The sequence below is a fragment of the Lygodium microphyllum genome, chromosome 15, assembly GCF_053477565.2.
Source record: "Lygodium microphyllum isolate KBCC chromosome 15, Lygodium_microphyllum_v1.1.10, whole genome shotgun sequence".
NCBI classification, from domain to species: Eukaryota; Viridiplantae; Streptophyta; class Polypodiopsida; order Schizaeales; family Lygodiaceae; genus Lygodium; species Lygodium microphyllum.
This window is the reverse complement of record NC_141149.1, coordinates 82345124-82368188: the sequence shown is the minus strand read 5'-3', so window position 1 is coordinate 82368188 and position 23065 is coordinate 82345124. Positions and strand designations below refer to the sequence as shown.

Genomic DNA, 23065 nt, shown 5'->3' with positions numbered 1-23065 from the left:
TCGTTTTCTTTTTGTTTTTTTTTTCTTGTTCTTTTTTATTTATTTCTTTCCTTTTTTTTTTGAACTTGCATGAGTACAACCATTGCAATATGTTGAGGCTATTAGCCTTTCAAGTTGAAAAATGTCAAGCTTCGAAGGCTCAAGAAATGGACATTACAGCGATGAGTTTGTCTTAGCCTCGTTGTTGGAGAAGCAGTTGTTGAGATGGGGAGATACACTTGAGATTTTGCAACTCTCTTTGGAACGTGCGATGTTGGTACAATTGAGGCAAGAGTTGCCGTGAGTACCCGGTGTAGAGTGTAACCCAGAAAGAGAAAGTGGTTATGATCATGCTTTGGGCCTTGCGATGTAGGTGATTGGCAAGGGTGATTTTCGCTTTCGACAGCGTGGCTTTGTTGCGGCTCTTCGTGGGGTTGGTGGTCTTGCGTTGTCTTGGATATTGAACACTTTCGCACAAAGACCTGCGTCATCCTGCATCCACTTGTCACTTAATGAGAGTACATGCACGGCACATGCCGCAACTATAATAAACTAGTGTAACGCAAGGAGACATCACTTATCTGAATCCCATGGTGTTGACTTAGATACTTATCACTTGTGCTTGATTATCTTTTCCTTTTGCTAAAGCTGTGAATTATATTAAACGCAGATATGAAAAGTTTGTACAATTGGGGAACCTGTCAACACTTAACCATTTAGAGATAAGAAGTCATGGCCAGATAGTATTTGATAAGCCTTTTATACAATATGGGGCTACTCTATTTGTACGAGGCGGGGCAAGTCCGGGTGGTCAGGCGATTGAGGCTCTGGTGGTGAGGGGCTCCTGTGAGGCTGGGTGGGGAAGATGTCAGCCAGGACTTGAATGGTGTAGTCCCTGGCCGTAACTGTTTCCAAAATGCTTTTGAACAATGCCTAAAATTCCTGCTTGTCTCGAGCTGCCCTCTCCTCTTTTGAGCACTTGGTGCCCGAGCATCTAGTGGGGGCCCGCACGTGTCAGAGTGCAGCGGTGCGGAAGCGTAGGACTGAGAGAGAGAGAACGCAGAGAGAGAAGGGAGAGAAAGAGACAGTGGATGATGAAGATCCGCTGTATAAAGAATGCTGAATACAAAGATATACAATGGCGCAGTGCGCTGGACTGCGTGTCTCCACTTCGACGATGCAACCTGCTGTCCACCTCGAAGTCTGCTGCAGTCTGCACTGTCTGCTGTCTGAAATCTGTGAACAGAGACAGAGACTGCGCGTCACCGGTCTGTAATCTGCGTCAGAGAAGAGTGTGCAGACTGCTGAAAGTGTCGACTATAAATAGTCGAAATCTGCCTCGAACTGGGGCGCCAGAAATAGGGCGCAGCCTGGAAGTAAGTCGGCTGCATTAAATGCAGCCGACTGGGCTGCAGACAGTCGGACTGCCATGTGGCAGTCCGACTGTGCAGCTGCCCTGCTGGTCCGATTGTGTAGGCTATGATCTCTAACAGCACGACCGGTATTGCCACGTCTCGTGTGCTCCCTTGAGCTTCTATTCCCTTCGCTTGGGGATTTTTTGATCTATATCTAGGGCGGTGTCGCTTGGGGCCTCGTTTCTTTGCATACCTTTTAAGGATAGATACGTAGCGTTTCGGCGGAGGATCTTGTGCTGCATGCTCCCTTCGACGGCGGATAGGTCCTTGCAAGCCAGCTGCACTGGATGCTCCATGTCGGCTACTGTAGGGGGACCTGCAAAATGCGAACCAAGGATTAGGCATTGAGGTAGGATAAAACTATTTGCATGGAAGGTATTATACAATGGATTATCAAGCGCATATGATGAGGAGGGGAGAGGTGAGGCATGCAGTGTTTGTTGTAGAGGGACGACCCCCGTGATGATGTTCATTTTGCCTCCATCCATTAGCAGATCTTAGCTTATGCTAAGTTGCATGGAGTGGTTGTCATGGAGTGGGGTAGGGCTTATTCTCGGAAGGATAGACCGAAAAGAGAAAAGGTGTATAGAAAGGGACGGTGCCCCATCTACACCATCAGAGATGTTAGTTAGGGCTTTCTATGGCGATAATGAGGGTTGTATGCCCTCCAATTGGAGGCGGGAATGGTCACACGACTTCTAAATGTGTAGTGAGAGGAGGACCTGAGAAGCTTAGCCTGCCAATCCAACTCTTCTCCTTGCGCTTGACTATCATTGCTTGTGTGTATTGATATTGTCTATATAGGGTCACAAAATTCATTGTTTATTTATGTACATATTTACGAATCCATGACACTTCATGAGGATAAAAACCAATTGTAGAACTTCGGATTGTACTGGAGTGTGGCACATGCATCTAGTACTCATGGTAGTATACTTAATAACGATAGATATTTTGCAACATTGAGTAGCGTGGCACTTTGTCCATTGTCCAAGTCTATTGCCAACATGTAACTCCTCCTCGGTGAGAACCTTATCAGCCAGTGAGTTCTCTTGGCTAGTTGCAGCTAAGTCCGTACCCCGAATGACAGTTAGCACTCGAAAGGAAGTTGGTGCCACATAGATTGGGTCTCTTTGAGACCGCCATTTGGCCAATTGCTCCTCTGAGACTGTCATAATTTAGGCTCCTAGTTCGGCCATTGCAACACGGTTTTCAAACCAACGTTTTTCAAATTGACTTTGACTTTCCGATTGTTGCTTTAGTTGCTCTATCCCTAAGAGATTTGGTTGGCAGAGCACATCATTGAATGCTACAGTTAAGCGTAGTTCGTTGGCTTCCTCGTCAGAGGTGAGTTGCATGCGTTCATGTAGGAGCTTGTCATAGTGCTCATCAAGATGTTCTTGCTCTTTTCAGGATAGAGAAAATGACAAAGGGTTCCTTGGTGGATGGGCTTGATGTTTTATTCCTTAGCTCTTCAGTGCTCTTGGTCTCGATCTTATTGGTATCTACCACCACTTGCAACTGCCGTTGTTTCCGTTGTTTTGTCCTCTTTTTCTTGGGCAATTGCAATGTCTCCTTTAAGGACTCAAGACCTTGAACTAGGTCGATCGTTGATGTGCTTGGTTGGGCCTTAGGACTCTCTTTCTCTGGCGTCCTCTCATGGGACTTAGCTGCGACCTGCTGAATAGCCTTGCTAGGTTTTTTGGTCGGATGTGCCATCTCCTTAGCCACATCTTTGAGAAGTCAAAAGCTCCTTGGCCATCATGTGCCTGTGGTGCTCATGATTCTCTTGGAAAGTCAAAAGCTCCTTGAGCACTAGTGGTCTTTGTGTACGCTCAATGGTTACATTTGACATCTGCTTATTTAGCATGCCAGGCTCTTCCTTTCTAATATTCATGTTTGGTTTCTTGCCCCGAGACCTGGATTTTCTCTTAGATTTCCTCCTGTGCCTCTTTGCTTTTGATGCAATTTGGCCTTGAGCTAATAGAGGTGTTTTAGCAGGGGGTTTTGTACCCAAATCCATCGGTTACTTGCGTAATATCCTTGGGCACGTAGTGACGCTTTGGATATCTATCGCGCCATTGTACTGGCTCTTCATCGATACCTTCGTCTATAAGGCTTGGGCTTCTTTTGTGGTATTCTACGATATTTGTAAGTCCAAAGCCTGTCCTTGGCATTGCCTCTTGACCTTCTTGTTTCAAGCATGGCCTCGCTCATTGATTCTTGTTGTTCAACCTGTGCTTGTATCAACTCTTTCAACAGGTCCTTGCTCTCATTACGAGGCTTGCCTGTTATGCCAGCATCTTCCTTGCCTTTTCCTTGAGGTTCAATGAGGTCACCCTCGTTAAAGGTTGTGACTATCCTCACACCCGGTAGTGACAGGTGTATCCTCTGTGCTGCGTAGTCGGCCTCACACTTGGTCGCCCTTCTGAAGGGTCTTTCTAGAAGGGTTTCCTTTGCGCAATTAGCACTATTTGGAGGAATATGAAATAGGATAGGCAAGCTTTCAGTTTCAATTGTTGCGAGGATTTTGCACTTCCCTATAAGTGCTTGTGGGTGTCCCTCGTAAGAACTAAGAGTTGCGTTAGTCGGTGTGAGCTCTGGTTGGCCTAGTAGGGTCCATGCTTCATAGGTCAAGATATTAAAATCTGCTCCTTCATCAATCAGAGCATCGACAGTATGCTCTTTTTTCTTGGTGAGTTTGACCCTAAGATAAGCAGACGGTACTATGTTTTCATCTTCTGGGTCTTGGCTTATAAATTTAAGCCTTCTAACAAATGCCCTTGAGTCCCCAATTACACGACCAGATGTGGATTCTCCACTGATGTCTTGGATCGTCTATGCAATGCTATTCAAGGTGCATCTATTGTCAGGACTGTTATATCTAGTCATCCTCGCAGTTGTAGCTTGATGTTGTTGATTTCCGCTTTACTAAATGCAATTCGAATGCAACACGTACGTGTTTTTGCAGTGTGGCCTTTTTGCCCTTGTTGGCTAGATTGGCCCATTGAGGTTCTAGGGTCTGTGTTTGTCTTTGTTCGGGTATGGGCTTTTGGTTGCTTTTTTGCAAGTGAGAATCCATGTCTGTGTAGAGTCATTATTACACTAGGGTCTAATTTGGAGGACTTGTCACGACGCACATTTTCTCTCCAACTAACTTGGGGGAGGTGCGGAGGGGCCCTTCTACGGGGGTCCGGGGGAGGGCAGTCCTTCCCGGCCCACTGGGTCGTTATGGTAAATACCATGCGCGATTTGAAGGACCGTTTTTGACCAAGTTTTGAACTACTTTCTCTAGATTCTAGTCCAGTGATAGATCTATGGTGTGGTTTCGGCTCTATATGGTCTCTTAGTCAGTTTTAGGTCTACGGGTTAAAATTTGAAAAAATCCAAATTCGGCTCAACAAGTCTGAATTGCAGGGGCGGAATGCTCGTTGCGGCCCATCTGAGGGCCGAGGGCCGAATGAGAAAGGTCCGAATGTAACTGGTTCGAATGTCAAATTCAGCGAGTTTGAGTGTGGTTTTTCGAGGGCCGAGTGGCCGAGTGGGCCAAGGGCGGAGTCAAGTGGGTCGAGTGGTGAATTCACTCAGGCTGAATGTCAACTCGTCCCAGTGGGGTTGGGCCGAGGACCGAATATCAAGTTGGTCCGAATACTTCACTCAAACGGGCCGAGTGAAAGGCGTCCGAGTGTGGTGGGCTGAATGGCCGAATGATCCGATGGCCGATGGCCGAGTGGTTTGAGGGCCGATTTTGGGACTCGGCCCAGAATCGCGGTCACTCGGATGGGCCGAGTGCGACGCGTTTTTTCGCCGGACTTCAAAAAATTCGTTGCGCCGAGTGATGGAGGCCTTCATCCAACCTACTCATGTAGGGGAATGTGTGGAATTATCTGGGCTGGGCAAATAACTCCTGGATGGCCAATTTGAAGCGGATTTACGCGATGAAGCTCTTTTTCTCTCTCCTACTCTCCTGAAACCATGCAATGCAAAATGTTGCCTTTCTTGCCACTCCTGGCCCCTTGTCACCCTGCCCAGGCTTGCACTCATCTTAATCTTGTTTCCCTTACTAACATTTAACCCAAAATTTCATTTTTTGCCCTTCTTTTCGCTGTTTCAGCTTGTTATATAGCAACAGAAAACCCTACTGTTTGCTCCATTGTTTTGCTCCTATCCTTTCTAAATGCAAGAAAAATCATAAGGAAAATATCTACACTACTCCATCATACTTTCCCAAGTCCAAAACAACAAAAACCTACTTGCAAAGGAGATCGAATACATCTTCAAACTTCCTCACTTCCTACCTATCTACCTTAAGCACCAGTTCGGGGAAAACCTTACTACAATGCTCGATTCGAAGCGCGCAAGCGCTCAAGGCTTGAATCCATTGTTCTGGCAATGGAACCAAAATGTGGGAGCTCTCGCTCAACCACCAAGACCCACGGACTGCTTATTGTTTCAAGCGTTCCAAGTCGAGCACTAATGGCTATCTCTCACATAGCCGATGCGCCATCCATATCTACGGGTGTAGTGAGCTTATCTCCATGCCGACCGAGCTACCTCCTCTCCCGCGCACTCCGGTAGCTCCACGATCCAAGTGCAAGCTTCAAGCAAGCTCCATCCTCAAGCTCTATGCTCCAAGCTCCATTGCCGCGAGCAAGAGAAGAGAAGAGAAGAGAAGAGAAGAGAAGAGAAGAGAAGAAGAGATGAGAAGATGGAGAGCTTCTCCTCCCCGGTCTCTCACCCTCACACACTCACTCCCTCGCACTCTCACACACTCTCTCAAGCATAAGCTTAAGCAAGTAAGAACAAGTAGAAGAAGAAGATAGCCACTTTTGGCCACACACAAGAATGAGCTTCTCATTCACTTTTCAACTTTATATACAAAACCCTAAATTCCTTTTGGGCGGTCATCCCCTGGTCATCTCCTTATCCCCTTTTTTACATGGCCGGCCGTGGCCTAGGGCATTTTTTCCATTGTCCTTCTATCTTCCTAGTTTCCTTCCTACTGCCCATCTACCTTTACAAATTGTACGGGTGAGAGCCCGACACTCTTAAAATTAAACCATGATGCGCTTGCGTTCTTTTATAAAAGTATTGACTTGCGTTTTTTCTTGTGCGCCTTTTTCCTTTATTTAGGACTTTTCTACACTTCTTATGCTTCCATATTTTTCTTGGCGCACCTTCGTCTTCGGTTTCACTTTTGCCTCGGCCTTTGTCTTCTGCTTTAGGTTTTCCAGATTTTTCACCTTGTTCGTCTGACGGTTAACACGTTTGGTGGGAGAGCTTGACATCTCAGAGTTACCTATTCTCCATTGTGATAGTTAGAGCGCTATCATGCTAGCATGGAATCCTGTCTTTCATGCAAAGACAAAGCACATAGAGGTGAAGTACCACTTCATTAGAGATGTACTTGACAACAAGAGCATTGAGCTTGTCAAAGTGCATACAGATGATAACCCTGCAGACCTTCTCACGAAGGGTCTTCCAGCAGAGTGGTTTGCTCATTGCCGATAGATGATGGGAGTTGGATAGATATATGTATTTCAGCTTTGTACATACCTAGACTTAGTTGATTTTTTTCTCCTCTTTAGGCACATTGCCTTTAGGTGGAAGGTTGTTGGGAATAAAGGCCTCGTATCTTTAAATGTGCTCTGGTGTGAACACACCCTTAGCACTTGTACTTACACATATATATATCTATCTAAGAAACCTAAAGGTACAATATTGTCATTGTACCTACAAATGTGCTCACTCTCAACTCTGCTCTATTTCACTCTCTTTGTCTCTCACTGCGCGTATCGACTATCTATCTAGATCTCCGTGCCTATCCCCTCACTATAGAATGTCATGGTTCCTCCAAGATGAGAAAGATGGCGACTCACAAATTTGTCCTGATGGAGTAGTAGTACTTGATGGAGGAGAGTAAACGGAACTTTACGTGATGCATAAGTACTTCTCAAACTCTTCATCTATAAGATGACCAAAATGAGAAGAAGATGGTAAAGGTGAAGGTGTGTCTATCTTCTCCTCGAGATCATAATGCCTTCTCATAGGCTCCAATGATGGAGAAGCTTAATAGGGCGTCATAGGATCTGAAGAAGAATGTGGTTGAGACATTATGAGTTAGAATCCAGTTGCATGTGAGTCTCGTATAAAGACTAGCCTTCATAATCTGGATACTCTTTAGAAGAGCATTGGCTTTGATATTATGTGGAGATATGCTAGGGTTTGCAGAAAAGAAACACAGTATGTATGACCAAGATTGGAACACAAAGACTCAGAGAGAGAGAAGCAAAACTCAAATCCTAAATGCAAAACAAAAAATGCAAAATGCAAAAACTCAAAACTCAAACATGGAGATAAACACAAAGAGAAGAAACTCTGAAGTAAATGAATGCTGTAAATGAATGTAAAATTGTATAGAATGCCCGAGGGCCCAAGGGCAGAGCAATGTAGTGTTGTATAGTAACGTCCATCGAAAACTGAAGTGCAGTAACCAAAATGGGAGTATCGGAGTGCGGGAAACACTAAATGTTGATCACTAGAGTGAGAAGGAATTGAGGTGGCAATAGGAGAGGTGTTTGCAGATGTAGATGGCCTATTGGATAGCAAAAACGTAGGTATTATAATAGTGGCCTGGTGGGATAGATGGCAACAGCTTGTTGTGTTATGAGGACATGTATTTTTAAAACCTCACTTAACGTGTGGATTAATTTTCAATCACATGGTTAAGTGAATATTGCACATGTGAGGTGTAACTGGGGTTAGAGTAAATTTATGAGCCCTGGATCTGAGGAAATCACGAGATGTCAAAGGCAAAAGTTGCTTTAAGTTATGCTGTAGAGGTACTTGGTGGTATCTGGTGCCAGTTGTTGGTCTAGGTCATTCATTTGGCCACAAGTGCCAGTTGGTGACATTAGAGAAGTGGCAACACTTAGAAATTGAAGTTGTCTAGTTAGATTATTTTTTAGGGCACTGAAATAATTATTAGATTAATTTTCAGTATCTAAAGACTGAAAATTAATATTTAATTATGGATAATGTTTCAAAAACCATTTGGGAAGGCTACCACTTATCAAAAATGCCCATGCAAAACTGAAAAACGTCTTTAGACGTTGAAGAGAGGCATTTTAGTGTATTCAGCTTGCAAAAGAGGGGAAGGAGATGCTACTGGTATGATTTGCAGGCATTGGAGAATCTTTTGAGGTAGCCAAGGGCAGGAGAAGACCAATCAACAATATGTGACAACATCCACAGGCTGTGTAGATAGCGTAACAGCAGTAAATGATTGATTTTCTTCAGTTTTTTGCATCTATAAGCTGTTGAGACAGGGCAATAGGAGTAAATGACATATTTTCTTTAGTTCTTCGCGAAGAAAGTTTAAATTTTCTCCTTCCTCAGCATTCTCTCTCATCTCCTAGCCTTTCTACAGCCTTGCTCCGAAGATTACGGCATTGAGATCACTAGACGCTGAGAAATTTCAGATTTCTCTATTATAAATCATTTCAATTGATTTATCTCTAGATTGTAGGATTAATTGTAATGGGATAAAAGGAACACATGCCTCAAAGAAAGTTTAGAGACATTGTAGCAAAGAAGGATCACCCCTTCTATCTCTTGCTCCATGCCATTGGATGCTCCCTAGTCATGAAATCCACGAATTCACTAGGCATTGCACTACCTTTGTCTTGGGATGTTTTGTTTTGAATGGTAAAGCCCCAATAAAACATTAGCCCACCATTTGATGTCTAGCCATTGACTCACCATACAACCATCAATCCTCCTAATTTTTTGAAAAAAAGGGCTAGCTTTCTCTCTAAGTACTCCAATCCTAAACCTCCTCCACTCTTATTACGCGTGACAACAAATACTTAATATAATAGGATGCTACAACTATTTGCCCTTACAATACCATAAAAGAAATAAAAAGATAAAAAATCTTTTCTTTAGTTGATTTATTGAAGTAAAAAAAGTTATTGTAGTGGGCATCTTTAACTTAAGGTTAAAATGGTTTGGTAAACATACCACTTTGCTAACTTAGTAGCAACCTTCTCTTGTAATCACTCTACACATTGCTTCATTGACATGCCAAGTCCCAAAGGACATACGAGATGGTGAAAGGCCTTTTTCATGTTTAATTATCTTAAAACCATACTAAAGAAGCAAATTCCCATTATAATCTTGGCCTAACTATACCAATTATGTATTGCCTTGGTGGATGGACCAATCTTGAGAGCTTAATAATTGATCATACACCTCCAAGTGAGCATGTCTTTTCTTAATTGTAACATTGTTATTTGACGAGAGAGGAGCTCTTAGCTCTTTGGATTCGGCAGTTGGAGAGAAGACCAGAGGATATTCAGCTAGCTATTGACAGGTTGAAGGTTGCTAGACTAAGAAATAAGGACAGGTTTGACAGCAGGCATCGCTTGCAGCCTAGAGCAATAGAAGAGGGAGATTGGGTATTAGTCTTTGATAGCAGCCTTGAAAATCAGCATACTGCACTTCGGAAGATGGTGAAAAGATGGTTTGGGCCGTACATAGTCAGACATGTTTTTGATAATGCAACATATGAGTTGACAGAATTGGATGGGACAGTGCTTAGAGTGCCTATTGCTGGAAAAAGAATCAAGATTTTCAAGAAAAGAGATGATGAAGATTATGCATTGGAAGAATTTGCAAGAGAAGAGCAACGAGAAGAAACTCCAATGGAAGAGACAGATGATATGACAGATAATCTTGTTGATATACCGGAAATGCATAATGAAGAGATTGATATGTTTGTGGATCTTGATGATAATGATCATGGGTAGTTGGCCCATCCGGAGGATGCACAGGATTAGAGGGGGTGGATGTCGTATTGCTGCGCATTCGAGGTGTGAAAACCACCCAAAAGTTGTGTGTGTGATTTGATACTTTGTACATACTTAGTTGTTATGTTTGCTCTTTTATTTTACGTGGGTAATATAGTGAAGAGGGGTTTGAAGCAAAAGGAAGAAATAAGTCGTGATGAGCAGACATACACGATTGCCCTTCAAGCCTGTGGTGCACTTACAGATGCAGAAGCTACTGTTTGGGAGGAACAATTGCCTCTACTTGGGTTTCTGGAAATTGGCCAGACATTGCATCATGATGCTTGTATGAGGGGTTATACTTCAGATGTCTTTGTTGGCAGTGGCCTTGTGAGTATGTATGGAGCACATGGGATCATACAAGAAGCAGAGTATGTTTACTGGCTTACCGTTTCGAAATGTTGTATCATGGAGTGCAATGCTATCATTGAGGTCAAGGAGAGAAGGCATTGAATTTATACTGGTAGATGCTAGAAGAGGGTGTTGATCCAGACAGGCAGGCATTTGTAATAGCCCTTCAGGCATGCATAGTAGTAATAGAGAAGATGACATCACTAGAAATTGGCCAAGCAAAGGTGACATGAAAGGGAATTCACTACCAAAGAGGATTTCCTAGAACCTTGAGAATATATGATTTGCAGGTTCAAAGCTGAGGCTTCAATGGACCATCAACCCATTGAAGGGAATAATGAAATGAATGTTCTGAAAACAGGGAATTCAGCAGCAGCAGAGCTTTTGGAAGGAGCCTTTATTCTCAGATTAGTGCTTGCAAGATGGCTGCTAACCTTAAAAGTCAGTGTCACATGAGCAGTTCTGAGAGGTCCTACTCATTAATCATTCAATACATCAGTTCATCTCATCCATATGGGCCCAGGCAATGGTTAAATTATGCTTATTTGTTTGCTGAGTTCTCCGAGTGTATTGGTTATGTTTTCAGCCGAGGTAGACCTGATTGTGGTATAATCGGGCACTCTGTTATAGTGGGGAATGTTTTTAGAATTATAAAAAAGCAGGAACCTGTGGAGCAAGAGCTAAAAAAGGAGACAGAGATATATGTCGATTTTTTTTATGTGAGATGGGAGGAGAATCACAAAGGGGGCGCAGGGAATTTCGGAATGGGGAGGCTAATTAGTTGATTCAAGAGCTAATTATGACCACGGATTGAAACGCCGTTGGAGGTTTTTTTCGACAGGCGAAGTTTTTTTTACAGCGAAGAGGGAACATGTTGAGGAACGGCAGGTCATCACCCTGGGAGGCGGCTTCCCTGGCTCTCGGGAGCTTCATCGTCGCACCTTCCATGCCTTTGGCCTTCGTAAATCTTATCGCACTGTCATCTGCGACAACACTTCCACCATCGGTGGAATGATCAATCAGGTTAAAAAAAACAATTGAAGGTGGAAACAGAGCAATTGTACAGGGCTCGATTGCAACAAGCAGCTCAACATAAAGCCTTTGAGCATCAATTGTAATAAGACACACAATTCCCTTGCTTCCAACGAAGGTAGAGGGAGTAAATTCTCAAACGAAGTGATTGGTGCTCATTACAAGTAATGCGTTGTGGCCTTTGCAATTCTGAGGGCTTTGTGGATGAAGGAAAACTTCAATCTTGTTTGAGAACGGCCATGTGTACCCCTTTTCCAGTGCATAACAACTGCTGCCTGCCGAATCAAGCATTGTGGTAGTCTTCTGATGGCGGATGTGCCCAACAGCCCTTCCCCAGTTTTATCTTCAGCTCCACCTCCAGCTCCTCACAGAAGGCACAAGTTTGTACATGAATCATTGCCTGATATTGCTGGTCAAGATTACCAAATGAAAGCATTGCTATTCACAGCCACAGAAATTTACAGGTTTACACGGCTGAGGGAGTGGGAAGTATGCTGAGTGTACTGCGAATGCACCTGCCCTCAGAGATTCCTATTGTGGGCTATGAGCTGACTCCCTATGTCCTCTTGTGCTGTCAGATGGCTCCGTTACTCCAGACAATGTCCCTGAGACAGCACCTGTGAATGGGATTTATCTCAAATATGTGTGGTTTCAAATTCAAAGTGATAGGAGGATTACAGTCTGTAATGTGCACTCTTCAAAGCCAGCTACCCTTCAATGCCTAGGATGTGTCAAAGCAAAGATAATCAGCAAGAGTTACCATTGTTCTCCTGAGTGCTTTGCGGACTGTTGGAAATATTGTAACCAGTAATGATATTCAGACCCAGGTTATCCTAGACAACGAAGCACTTCCTTGCTTGTTGTCTCTGCTTTCTCAAAATCCTAAGAAAAGTATAAAGAAGGAAGAAGAAAGGGGAAAAGACTCGTAATTTGATCCAGCTTTTATGAGATGACTGGTGCTGGAGCAGGCTGTTTATATGACATGAAATTTTGTCATGATGTTTATTGGAGCGGTTTCCATTCAGATGAAGTTGATTGTATGTCACATATTATCTGAAATTGAGCTTTTAAATTGAATCTGATTTCGCTAGATTAACCTCCTATCTTGAAATTATTCAAAGTCCTCTGTGGTCGCGACTTTACTTTTGACAATCCTTCGACAACCTGTGTAAGTGTACCGTACCCTAAGTATAAATACATTCTTTCATTCTTTGTGTGTACCACTGGTACACACCCATTTGATGACTCACTCTCTATCCTTTGGCAAACACTGTTCAGCTCTGAGTCCTTGAACTCCTCGATTACTGTACCTGCTCTTAGCTCTCTTTCTTGATTTGCTTCCGCTTCGACTCAACATGATACTTGTTAAAATGGCCAGCCTTTTGACAATGTTGAAAATACCTATTCTTCTTAGGTATATTCTACCAACCAGGTTTGAGTTGAGACTAGGAGTTTCCTTGTGATTCCTCTGCTTGTTTTTGATTTTTGATTTTGATTTGAAGTTTGGTTTTGTTTACCCTTTCTTTGTTGCCCCTTCTGAGAATGAGCAACAAGAGCCCCCTTTGAGGGATTATTCATATGAATTTAATCGAACAACCATTCATAACACAATGGCTGACACTCAAATTCATAGAATGTGGGTAAATTGGGTAGAGAAACCACTTGCTGCACAAAATTGAAGTATTTACGTGGCAACTTGTTAAGAAACAATGTGACGTGATTGTCAGAGGACTTAGGAGTCTTTGTAGTGGAGAATTCGGTAAGGACGCGGATACTCATGAACAATGTGACGTGAATGTCAAAGAACTTAGGAGTCCTTGTACTGGAGAATTCAGCAAAGGAGACACCGATACTTAGCTAACTTGAATTTCAAGTCATTCCGATTAGAGATGTTGAAGTTTGAAGCTCATGGTTAAGATTTATTCGACGGGTCTTATCTTGAGCCACATAGCCGTCAATCGAGTGCGGCCATCGCTTTGATGCTAAGTCAAAATGCTGAAGTTGAGAATGAAACTTAGGCAATAAGCCCTGCATCAGTTGGATAATAGTGGATGTATTCCTAGCCTTCCATGAGCAGACAACCTCATATGGAATAAGTGCGGGATCGGGTTGATGTTCCAACCCCTGCATAAGATCCCATAGGTTCTGTGAGTCAAGGACATGTCTCATTAAGTTCGACCAAGTTGTAAAGTTTGACCCGTTAAAAGGAGTCTTGTCATTGAATGTATGCTTGGCAGAAGATGAGGTAGAACCATGAGGTGTTGGAAATGTGGGGTAAGATGGATGTGGAGGATAAGATGGTGGTGGTGGTGGTGGAGGTGTTTGATAAAGAGGAGGAGGTGGAGAGACTAGGACACGTAAGCCTTGTCCAAATGTCGGTTGGGACATAGCATAATGACTAGAGGGTCCACTATGTAATGCCATGGAGGCAAATTGTGGTACTGATTGATTCACACTCGGGAGAGACTGGGGGAAAATATCCAGGCTGCAATGATCCCGAAAGTATGTGAGGAAAAGGTGGAACACCACCCGACGGAGGAAGAGATGAGTTCCAAATGGTTGTACCAAAGTTTGAAGAGCCCCTGATGTGGTGAATGAAAATACATGTGATCCTATACGAGAGGTTACATGCGGTGCACTTAATGAAGGCTGAAAGGATGTGGCAGCGAAATAAGAGGGTGGGATGGGAGGGAGATTAAATGAATTTGTGATAGACGTAGATTTGGAAATAATGTGGGTTCCTTTTGTCCATTAAATGCATTAAACTGAAATAATAATGATGAAGATTCACCCACTTCATTTTGACCTTTGAAAACAAAATTGTTTAAAGGAAAAGAAAAGGAAGGAGTACTCACAATTTCTTGTTTCAACCGCTTACCTAGTCTCGAGTTCATAAAGAAATATCTCTTTCTTATTACTCATAAACCAGAAATTGTTTTGCATACGCCCATCGTGAAAATCATCCATACCAATAGGAGAAGGGGAATCATCATAAACGAGAAATTGTTTTGCTTACGTCCTTCATCATGAAAATCATCTATACCAATAGGAGAAGGGGAATCATCATTAACAGAATGTGAAACGGTAGACATACTTGTACCGAAGTGAATAAGTATGAAGGCAATGGCGTGTACTCTTTGCCAATTTCACTTGTGGATGGCAAGTTCTAAGTGGAGATTCTACCCTTCTTGCATGGTTAGTAGATCAGTGCATTGAATCTGAAGGGTGAAATTCAGACTTACCTTCTATTTGCTGTTGGGCTCTATGTATCAAAATGAGATCATACTCAGCCGTTGTGATTTTGTAAGGTCGTGGAACTCCATAGTAGTCCAATGTGTGTTCGGCCATGTCGGGAGCTTATGAAGCAAGTTGTACGGCCCACTCCAACTCATTTTGCGATGGATTTAGCTCGGATGTGAGAAGGGGTGCGGAAGTAGTGTTTGAAGTTATGTGCCTTTTTGTTGTTTTTGCTTCTTGTGTAGAGCTTTCAGATCAAGGCTTAGGTTTCTCTCGGAGAACTTGGCTTTGATACCATCTGAAAAAATACCCTAACACAAAAACACAAATAACACCGTACAACAAAGTACAGATTGATAGAAGGACATAGTTAGGGTTAGGGTAACTCAGAGACAATGAACATAGAGAATGAATGAAATGATATGACTATTGAATATACAATGCTCATGTAGCAAACACACTATGTAGTGAATGAATACTGTACCTTGAACTCTTATATCTCAAGGATCAGGTCAAGGGTAATGAGTTGGAGTGTGTGTTGTACTCTGAATAGATCGTGAATCTCAGCAAGGCAGCCTCCGATGTTGAACACTAGCAAGCACAACCAAGGAAGGTTGGATCTGATGCAGATGGCAGTGTAGGAGAGAGAAAGACTAAAAACGCAGGTGAGGAGAGAGAAAGACTAAAAATGTAAGCTACAAGAGAGAGAAAACAATGAATACAAGCTGTAGGAGAGAGAAAGACTAAAAACGCAGGAAAAATCAACAGTAGCAGTAAGCGTGCTGAAATTAGCTTTGAACTGTGTGTGGTATGCTGGAAACAGGCACTAGACTGTTATAGACATCAATGGCCAGCTTGGACCGTGATGTCCTCTGTGTCCGGGGTGTGGGCAGCAAGCTGAAATGCTGGAAATCTGCAAAAACGAGATTGAGACTGAATGGAGGGCAGTATACGTATTTATAAAAAGTTTGGACCCTCCCATGTGGGTTTGTGCTGATGGGATATAGATACTCTTCAGGAACACATTTTTTTGAATAAACAAGGTTTCTTCCTTAATTAAGCATGTTTTGGGGCTGTTTAAGTGAAACTAATGCATTTTTAGCTCAACAATGTCCTTTTACAATCATAATCATCTTGATGATATGGGTAATGATACAAAGTACAATAATAATTGTTCATGGAGCAAAATGTAATCAAAGCCCTATGAATGGGCAAAATGTAATCAAAGCCCTATGAACATCAAGAGAAGGAAATAGCCCCTTCTCACTAGTGAACTGTGGAAGGGAAAGCTAGAGGTAGCCTCTTTTCCCATTAGGCTGAAGTAGAAGGGTAGGGAGCACCTATGCCAATTCTGGGTAGCAAGTATTGAAGAACTGGATGGTTGACTGGCGTGGTCAAAATATCTACAAAATTGTTTGATGACGACACAAAGTCTAGGTGGATGGTACCTAGCTCAACTTTCTCTCTAGCGAAATCCATGTACACCCCATACCCTTGTCTTCATCATTGACACTTGTCGGTGGTCTCATATTGTAATGCACCAAAAGCATCTTACAATCTCATTGGAGATTTGCTATGCAGTTTATTAGGTATATTTCTGATACTTACATGCTAGGATTGCATTTCAGTCATGGTCTAATGTTGCAAGGATACACCACTTTTGATTGGCTTGGAGACCTAGATTCTCTTCTTGTTGATTTTTTAAGAATGTAAAGCATTCTCAGTACGCATGATTTTTCAGAGTATAAAGCATTTAATATGGATTAGTTCTGAATATCAGGTGTTGTTAAGTTACGTAATGGTTTATTGAGCAATACCTGTCATGTCAAAAGATATGTGCAGTGTGCAGGCCAAATGTAGATGTGAGCTTGCCATATGGCCAAGCTTTCCCAGTATAAAATGCCTCCCTCCTCTGATCTTGGTTAGAGCGCCAAACATAGAATCTGTCACACCTCATTTCTAAAAAGTACAAACATCTAATGTGGATTTGTTCTGATTATTAGCTGTTTGGGCATTCTTTCCATGTTGTGGCCTCAAGTTGACTTGAGTTACATTTTAGTTTGTTGAGAAATTATATTAGGACTTGCAGGAAAGAGCCTTTTAATTTTAATATGCTCATATTGTTTTTTTAAAAAAATAAAAATTTTCTGGTTTTTGGTGGGTCTGAATCTGCAGCTCTTCCATATATCAAAAGTCCACAGTCAGATCCACGGTTTCAGGTGTATTTCTCAAGAGAATGGCTGGATACTTTGGTCGTATCTTTTGGAAATTTTCTCAATGAGATCTTCAATGGCATTCATATCCTCTTTTCTTTCCCTTTATAGTTAACGATGTTGAATCTGTAAATGTCTGTTGACTGGTGATAGATTGTCTTTATTCTTCCACACGCACATTAAGAGGTTGACATTTCTGCTACAAGGGCTCTTCAAAAGATTTTGAACAACCTTTCGGGACAAACTCCATCTTACTGTTACTGTGCTTGGTGACTTTGGTGTGGGTGGTTGCTTGCACATTGTTTAGCAAATGCCTTGCTATGTCATGTATGCTACAGTATGAATAAGAGGTAATGCTCGTGCTATATCCTATAAAGGGATTATCAAGAAAACAGAAATCCAAATTGACACATGAGACATTTGAATTTTGGAAGCAGAAGCAACATCAAATCATGGTGCATTTAGGTGTGCACGAGACTTCAGTAACAGTCAAGTAGGATAAGTGCATACAGAACTGAAATGCTGTAGGTGCTACAGCATGACAAGAAAATAACATGCAATGGAAAATAAGAATGGCTGTAATAGTGCTATAACATTTTTTTGAACCAGCTCATAGGCAAAAGGCCATTGCTTAAAAACGAAGTGCTCCTTGATTCTGGTCTTATTTAATTGGCTGGATCCACAAAACATGACTGCTCTTCTTTGGGGGGGAGGCATAGGATGCCTTGTGGCAGTAGAGCACCATGAAATCTTGTGGGGCATATTGATGGCTGTTTGTTTAGGCTGTGCTTTTAGGGAGACGTAAGACTATATTATTGGGATAGAATATGAGGCATACCGTATGTGATCTAGTATGGAACAGAGCGGGGAGAGCTTTATTGATGTGTTCAAAAGGCTTACATGACCTATAAGACACAACAATATATATGTTGTTTTGAGGAGATCCTCATCATGTGATGTGATGAAAAATTAATTATGCTTTTGACTATCCGGGGACACATAAAAAAGAGGGGGGATGCTTGGATGTCATCCTATAGTGTTTCTCATTGGGTGCTTTTAGATAGAGAGCAAGGTGTGTAGGTCTAGGTGGTATTGTGTTTGGCTTGGATAGTGAGTAATAATGGCTTGAATCTTGTTGTAGTATTTTTGTTTGTGCTAGAGGGCCTTGTGGCCTAGGGTGCCATAAAGCTTGATGCAGTAACACCTCCTTTGGGTGGGCTTTTGGATGGAACACAGGGGGTTTAATGGGACTTCAGGGAGTTGAGGTCTAGACAAATCTTTAGTTGTTGTTTATTGGTGGTTGTGTCAATAGAGCATGCTGCTAGCTGCCTCAACAATGACTCTTTGTGTTCACATAGCTATGATAGGAGGTATGCATGCAACTTTGATCCAAGAACTCCATTATCTGAGAGACTGGACCAAAGGCATCTTGGAGTAGGGAGTGAGATAGTGCTAAAACTGTTGGACTTGGTTTATGATTTAATTAATAAAAAACCTAGGTGTGGAGTAATTGTCTGAGAGAGAGAGAGAGATAGAGAGAGAGATGAAACACAAGAATATAGCTGAAGTGAATCTAAGTACAATGATCAAAATGATTCACGCTAATGTGCTAACATGTGCAAAGTGTCTGAAACCGGCCTTCAGAAAACCAAAGGACAGTAAACCACATCTTAGCAAACATGTAATTCAGCATAACCGTAAATTTAGCATGACAAATCCACACACGATTGGAGGAGTGCTTTTGCACTACACAAGACATTTGTTGGCCCCAAAGCTTGGTGCCCCTTTTAGTATTTCTTTAGACTGCTGGTATGTGCTTGAAATAAGTTACAAATGGTTGTATCTTAGTGATTCCTTGCAACACAATTGATCCATGCGTGCACAATGACCTTGTCACCTTCAATCTTGGCCTCCAATCAATTGTAGAGTGTTCAAAAATGTGTATGAACACTTGAGCCTTCCAAATCCTAAAAACGATAGCCAACATTTGAACACAGTTTCACAGAGCATTTGCTTTGACAACTATCTTGTATAGGTCCCATGCAATTCCCCACTATACCTCTCACAAGTGCTTTGAATGTAGACATTTTTCCTATGTGCTCTTAAAGCTCAAAAGTGTAACATCAAGTAATAGTTTACATTTGTTATCTATTCAACCTTGAAACACACTTTTAAAGGTTTACAAATATTTCTTAGAACGTGGAAAGCTTTTTTACTTTGTAAAAATTACAATGTTTATTCATCAATCCAAATATGTCCTTGTAGATACATGGGAATACTTGATTAGGCTTATTGTCTTCATCATTGGTTGAAGGCATGTATAGGTGGCCTAGAAAGTAATGTCCAGGACATTGCTTTTTAGCACTTAAATGTAGGTGTTTGAAACTACTTAAAATCCCAAAATGAATCTCAATAATTAAGGATTTCTCGCAATGAAACTATGAGAACATCACTTTCTTTGCGAAAAATTATCTAGAAACTGCACAAGGATGAGATCTTAAAGGAGAAGAGAGTATCAACCTGTACTGCTGTAATAATGTGTTTTAATGATATTTGCATAAAAAGCAATAGGATACCTTGTGGGAAATGGGGTTCCAAAGCTGCCCAATGGATTCCCCATGTTGAGAGGAGAAGATTGGATGCTCTCCGGACTCCATCCATGCTACTAGTTTATGTTCATGGCTGAAACTTGCAATTTCGAAGAAGAGAAGAATGGTGGTTGTCATGTGTATGTGAATTTCCAACTTATTGCTTTCGCATGATTAAGTTGTACACATGTGAAATGCAAGTTAAATTGTGCATGGTGGCAGTCTAGAATCCTAATTGAGTAGTGGGGGATGTTGGTAAAGTTGTGATAAGTTATGGTGGACAGATGTTGGTGGGTGCTTAGTGATAGTCTTGGCTCTAGTCATTAAATGTGCCCTTGGAAATGACTTGTGGTGTTATTTGGCTTGAAAAATTTAGATATTTAAGGCTTAGAACTAAGGTTGATGAAAGTTAAAAAGACTTCCATGTTCAAAGGGCTTAGCACATTAAATTGTGGATGAATAGAGGCCAATTTATGGGCAGGGCCAATTGAAATTTTGAAATTTCACAATTAATTATTGTTGGAAATTTGTTTCCTAGAGGTTGAGTTATGCATTAACAAGTGTGCTACAGGGTAGAAGGTGAGAGAACATGCCATACCAGGCTGGCTGAGACCATTGGGGGACTGGCTAAGAGACAGAGAGACCAGTTTCAGGCTGGGTGTCTACTGTGCAGGGGTTTCCAGCACCACCAGAGGCTGCAACCAGTTAGGCAACAACCATCAAGAGCAGCTAGGCATCAGATGACACCATATGGAGGTTGTCAGGGAGCAAGTGAATGCATCTATTGCAGCCAAAACGACAGGAAATAGGTGAATTCCCCTTGTGAGCAAGAGGTGACAACAGTTTGGCACCCTCTGTGGCATTGGACTGATATTCTCTTTATTCTATGTAATAATTAACTATATTAATCACATGAGAAATACAAGAATCACAACAGAGTAGTAGAAGAAACGTGTTGTATGCCAAGGAACTAAATCCTTCCTAGGGAGAAGGCCAGCATGCTGAATAAGATCCAATTGCCAATGTAGAAGATGCTTGAGCTTATCGATATGTCTTTGGACCCCAGAGGCAGAATCAAAGATGAAGGCATTCTCGGTGACCTAGTTGTGCCGACAGCCCCAGAACATAAGAAAATGAAACAAGATCTTCATATATGGCTCCATGGGAGTGGGATATCTTGGTAACCAAAGACCCAATTGGAGGGATGTAGCAAAGGTCCCACCATAGCTCTCCAAATGTTAGACAAGAGGGATCAGATCTTTTTGGTTAATGGGCACGAAATAAATCTGTGGTGGGAAGAGTCCATACTGGTGGTACAAAAGAAATAGTTGCTATTCAAAATATGGTGCTTGGAAAGAGTTGAGGTGAGAGGCATGGTACCTATCAACATTTTCCAAAGGAAAATTTTGCATTTGAATGGAATCTTATTGAGCCACCCTTTCATAACAGTCAATTTCCACCATGCCTTGCTTTTGTGTGGTGCCCAAACAACATTGGTTTTGGTTAGTAGTCAATGATGATCTCTAATCATAAACTCTAATCATAAGGTGATATATTTGGTTTACTGAAGCACCCTCCAGACTCAGTTGGATCCCAATCTTGCCAAGGACTAATCATTTAATCTGTCCTTTGCTGATTTTCTCTCTCCTCAGCAAATCTGAAGGCATACGACATCTTTTTGTTGTGATTAAATCTGATAATTTGCTGAGGAGAAGTGTGCCCACAAATTGAAGCTGTGAAATTGAAAGATTGTTGTAAATCTGATAATTTGCGACAGATCTGAAGAAGACTTATCGTCTACAAATTGGAAGACCCAGATGCAAGTATTTAAGACCCAATTTGTGCTCAATTGTGCTTTGGATCAAGGGGCAATTTGGGGCTTTATGCTGTTGGTCATTTGTGACAGTGTTGAAAGTTCTTGAATTTGTAAAGAGATTGGTTGATTGGTTGCTGGTCAATATTCTTGTACTACAAGGTTCAAGGAATACAAGGTTAAGAGCTACCGCAAGAGGCGCCAGTTTTGGGGCTAGTTGGGTATCGGTTATCTTCTATTAAAGTGGTAAAGCATTAATTTCAGTTTTTTGGATTTATTGCTTGCTGTAATTACTGGTTAATGAGGTTATTTACCACCCTATCCAAGAAGAAATACTGTTTTAGCTGTCTCAAAACTTGGGCTACTTAAATGAGAAAGAAAGATGTATTAATGTCTACTAAAGACTGAATCGGCCTGTAAGACATATCCATGTACAAGATAATATCCTTATGGAATCAGGAAAGTAAAAAGTGAAAAATTGTATCTAATGTGCAGTGATTGTGTGCCTCATCATCTAGGTGAACCATCAGTGCATACAAGTATGTCCATATACAGACGTGAGACTATTGTGGATCTAACTCCATCCAGTGAGGATGGGGGGGTGTAAGATGCAATAGTACGGGGCAGACCACCTGGAACAGGCTCTTGAGTCTTGAGTATCTCCTAGGGACAAGAGCTGGTGTGGCAAGCTAAGTACATCTCATGCTGCTATCAAATCTGGGGGATCTCTCTTTGATGTAAGTAGGGCTGGCTCCAGCTAAAGGCATTGGGTCATGGCGTGGCTTTGATCTCTTGTGCCCTCTATAGGGATACCCCTCTCGACCTCCTGGTCGCTGCATATGTATGTCTCTAAACCAGTGCTGTCCCCCTAATAAAACTTTGTCAAGACTCTGTGTCATACTCGTTGATTCTTTGTATTTCAAGTATATAGTGGCCCAAAAATATTTGATCTGGTGTGCTCATTATTGATTGCATGGTCTGCTGCCCTTGGAGTAATGTGTGATATCTCTCTCTTGTGTCTGGGCATATGCACTACATTTGCGATAGTAAATAACTTGGGGCCTCTCTATTTGCATCCTGATATGGCTAGACCTAGGGCCCAAACCACTGCTGAGTACATTAGAACTGGAATGACTAGCGTATCGAATAGCCATTGCTTGGTATATGGCTCTTGTTGGTATGCTTGGTGACACTGTCTCCTTAGAAGTGCCAACGACGTGTATCCTTTGGTGAGTCGATCCCATGCTGCCTACGCCATGGAAAGGAGACTTGATGTGGTTATAAAAGTGACTCCTATGTGAACATATAAGCTCACTATGTCCACTAACTACCTATCTAGAGTGAAAGATGATCTTTTACGGATCTGAGCCGATGTGTGGAAAATGAGAATCTTGGTTTTTTTGAGGTTCATTGTCAATTCTTGTTTCTAGACAGAAATTGTGCAAGGTCTCCAAGTGTCTTTGAAGACCCTCCTGTGTCTCTGAAATCATCAATATATAACATAATTGTGAAGATATGCTAGAGTTTGCATTGAGGAAACATAGCATGTATGACCATGATTGAAACACAAAGACTCAGACAAAGACAA

At 42.0% G+C, this 23065-nt stretch overlaps 1 protein-coding gene across 2 annotated transcripts in view; it reads left to right on the top strand.

Moving 5' to 3' along the window:
- The window catches only part of LOC148024712 (uncharacterized), a 123692-nt gene that overhangs the window by 36748 nt on the left and 63879 nt on the right, over positions 1 to 23065 (top strand). For both annotated transcript variants that reach the window (XM_087694359.1, XM_087694360.1), the window contains exon 2: positions 17039 to 17161. In XM_087694359.1, coding sequence (XP_087550485.1) covers positions 17039 to 17161 — 123 coding nt within the window. The remainder of the gene's footprint in view (positions 1 to 17038; positions 17162 to 23065) is intronic.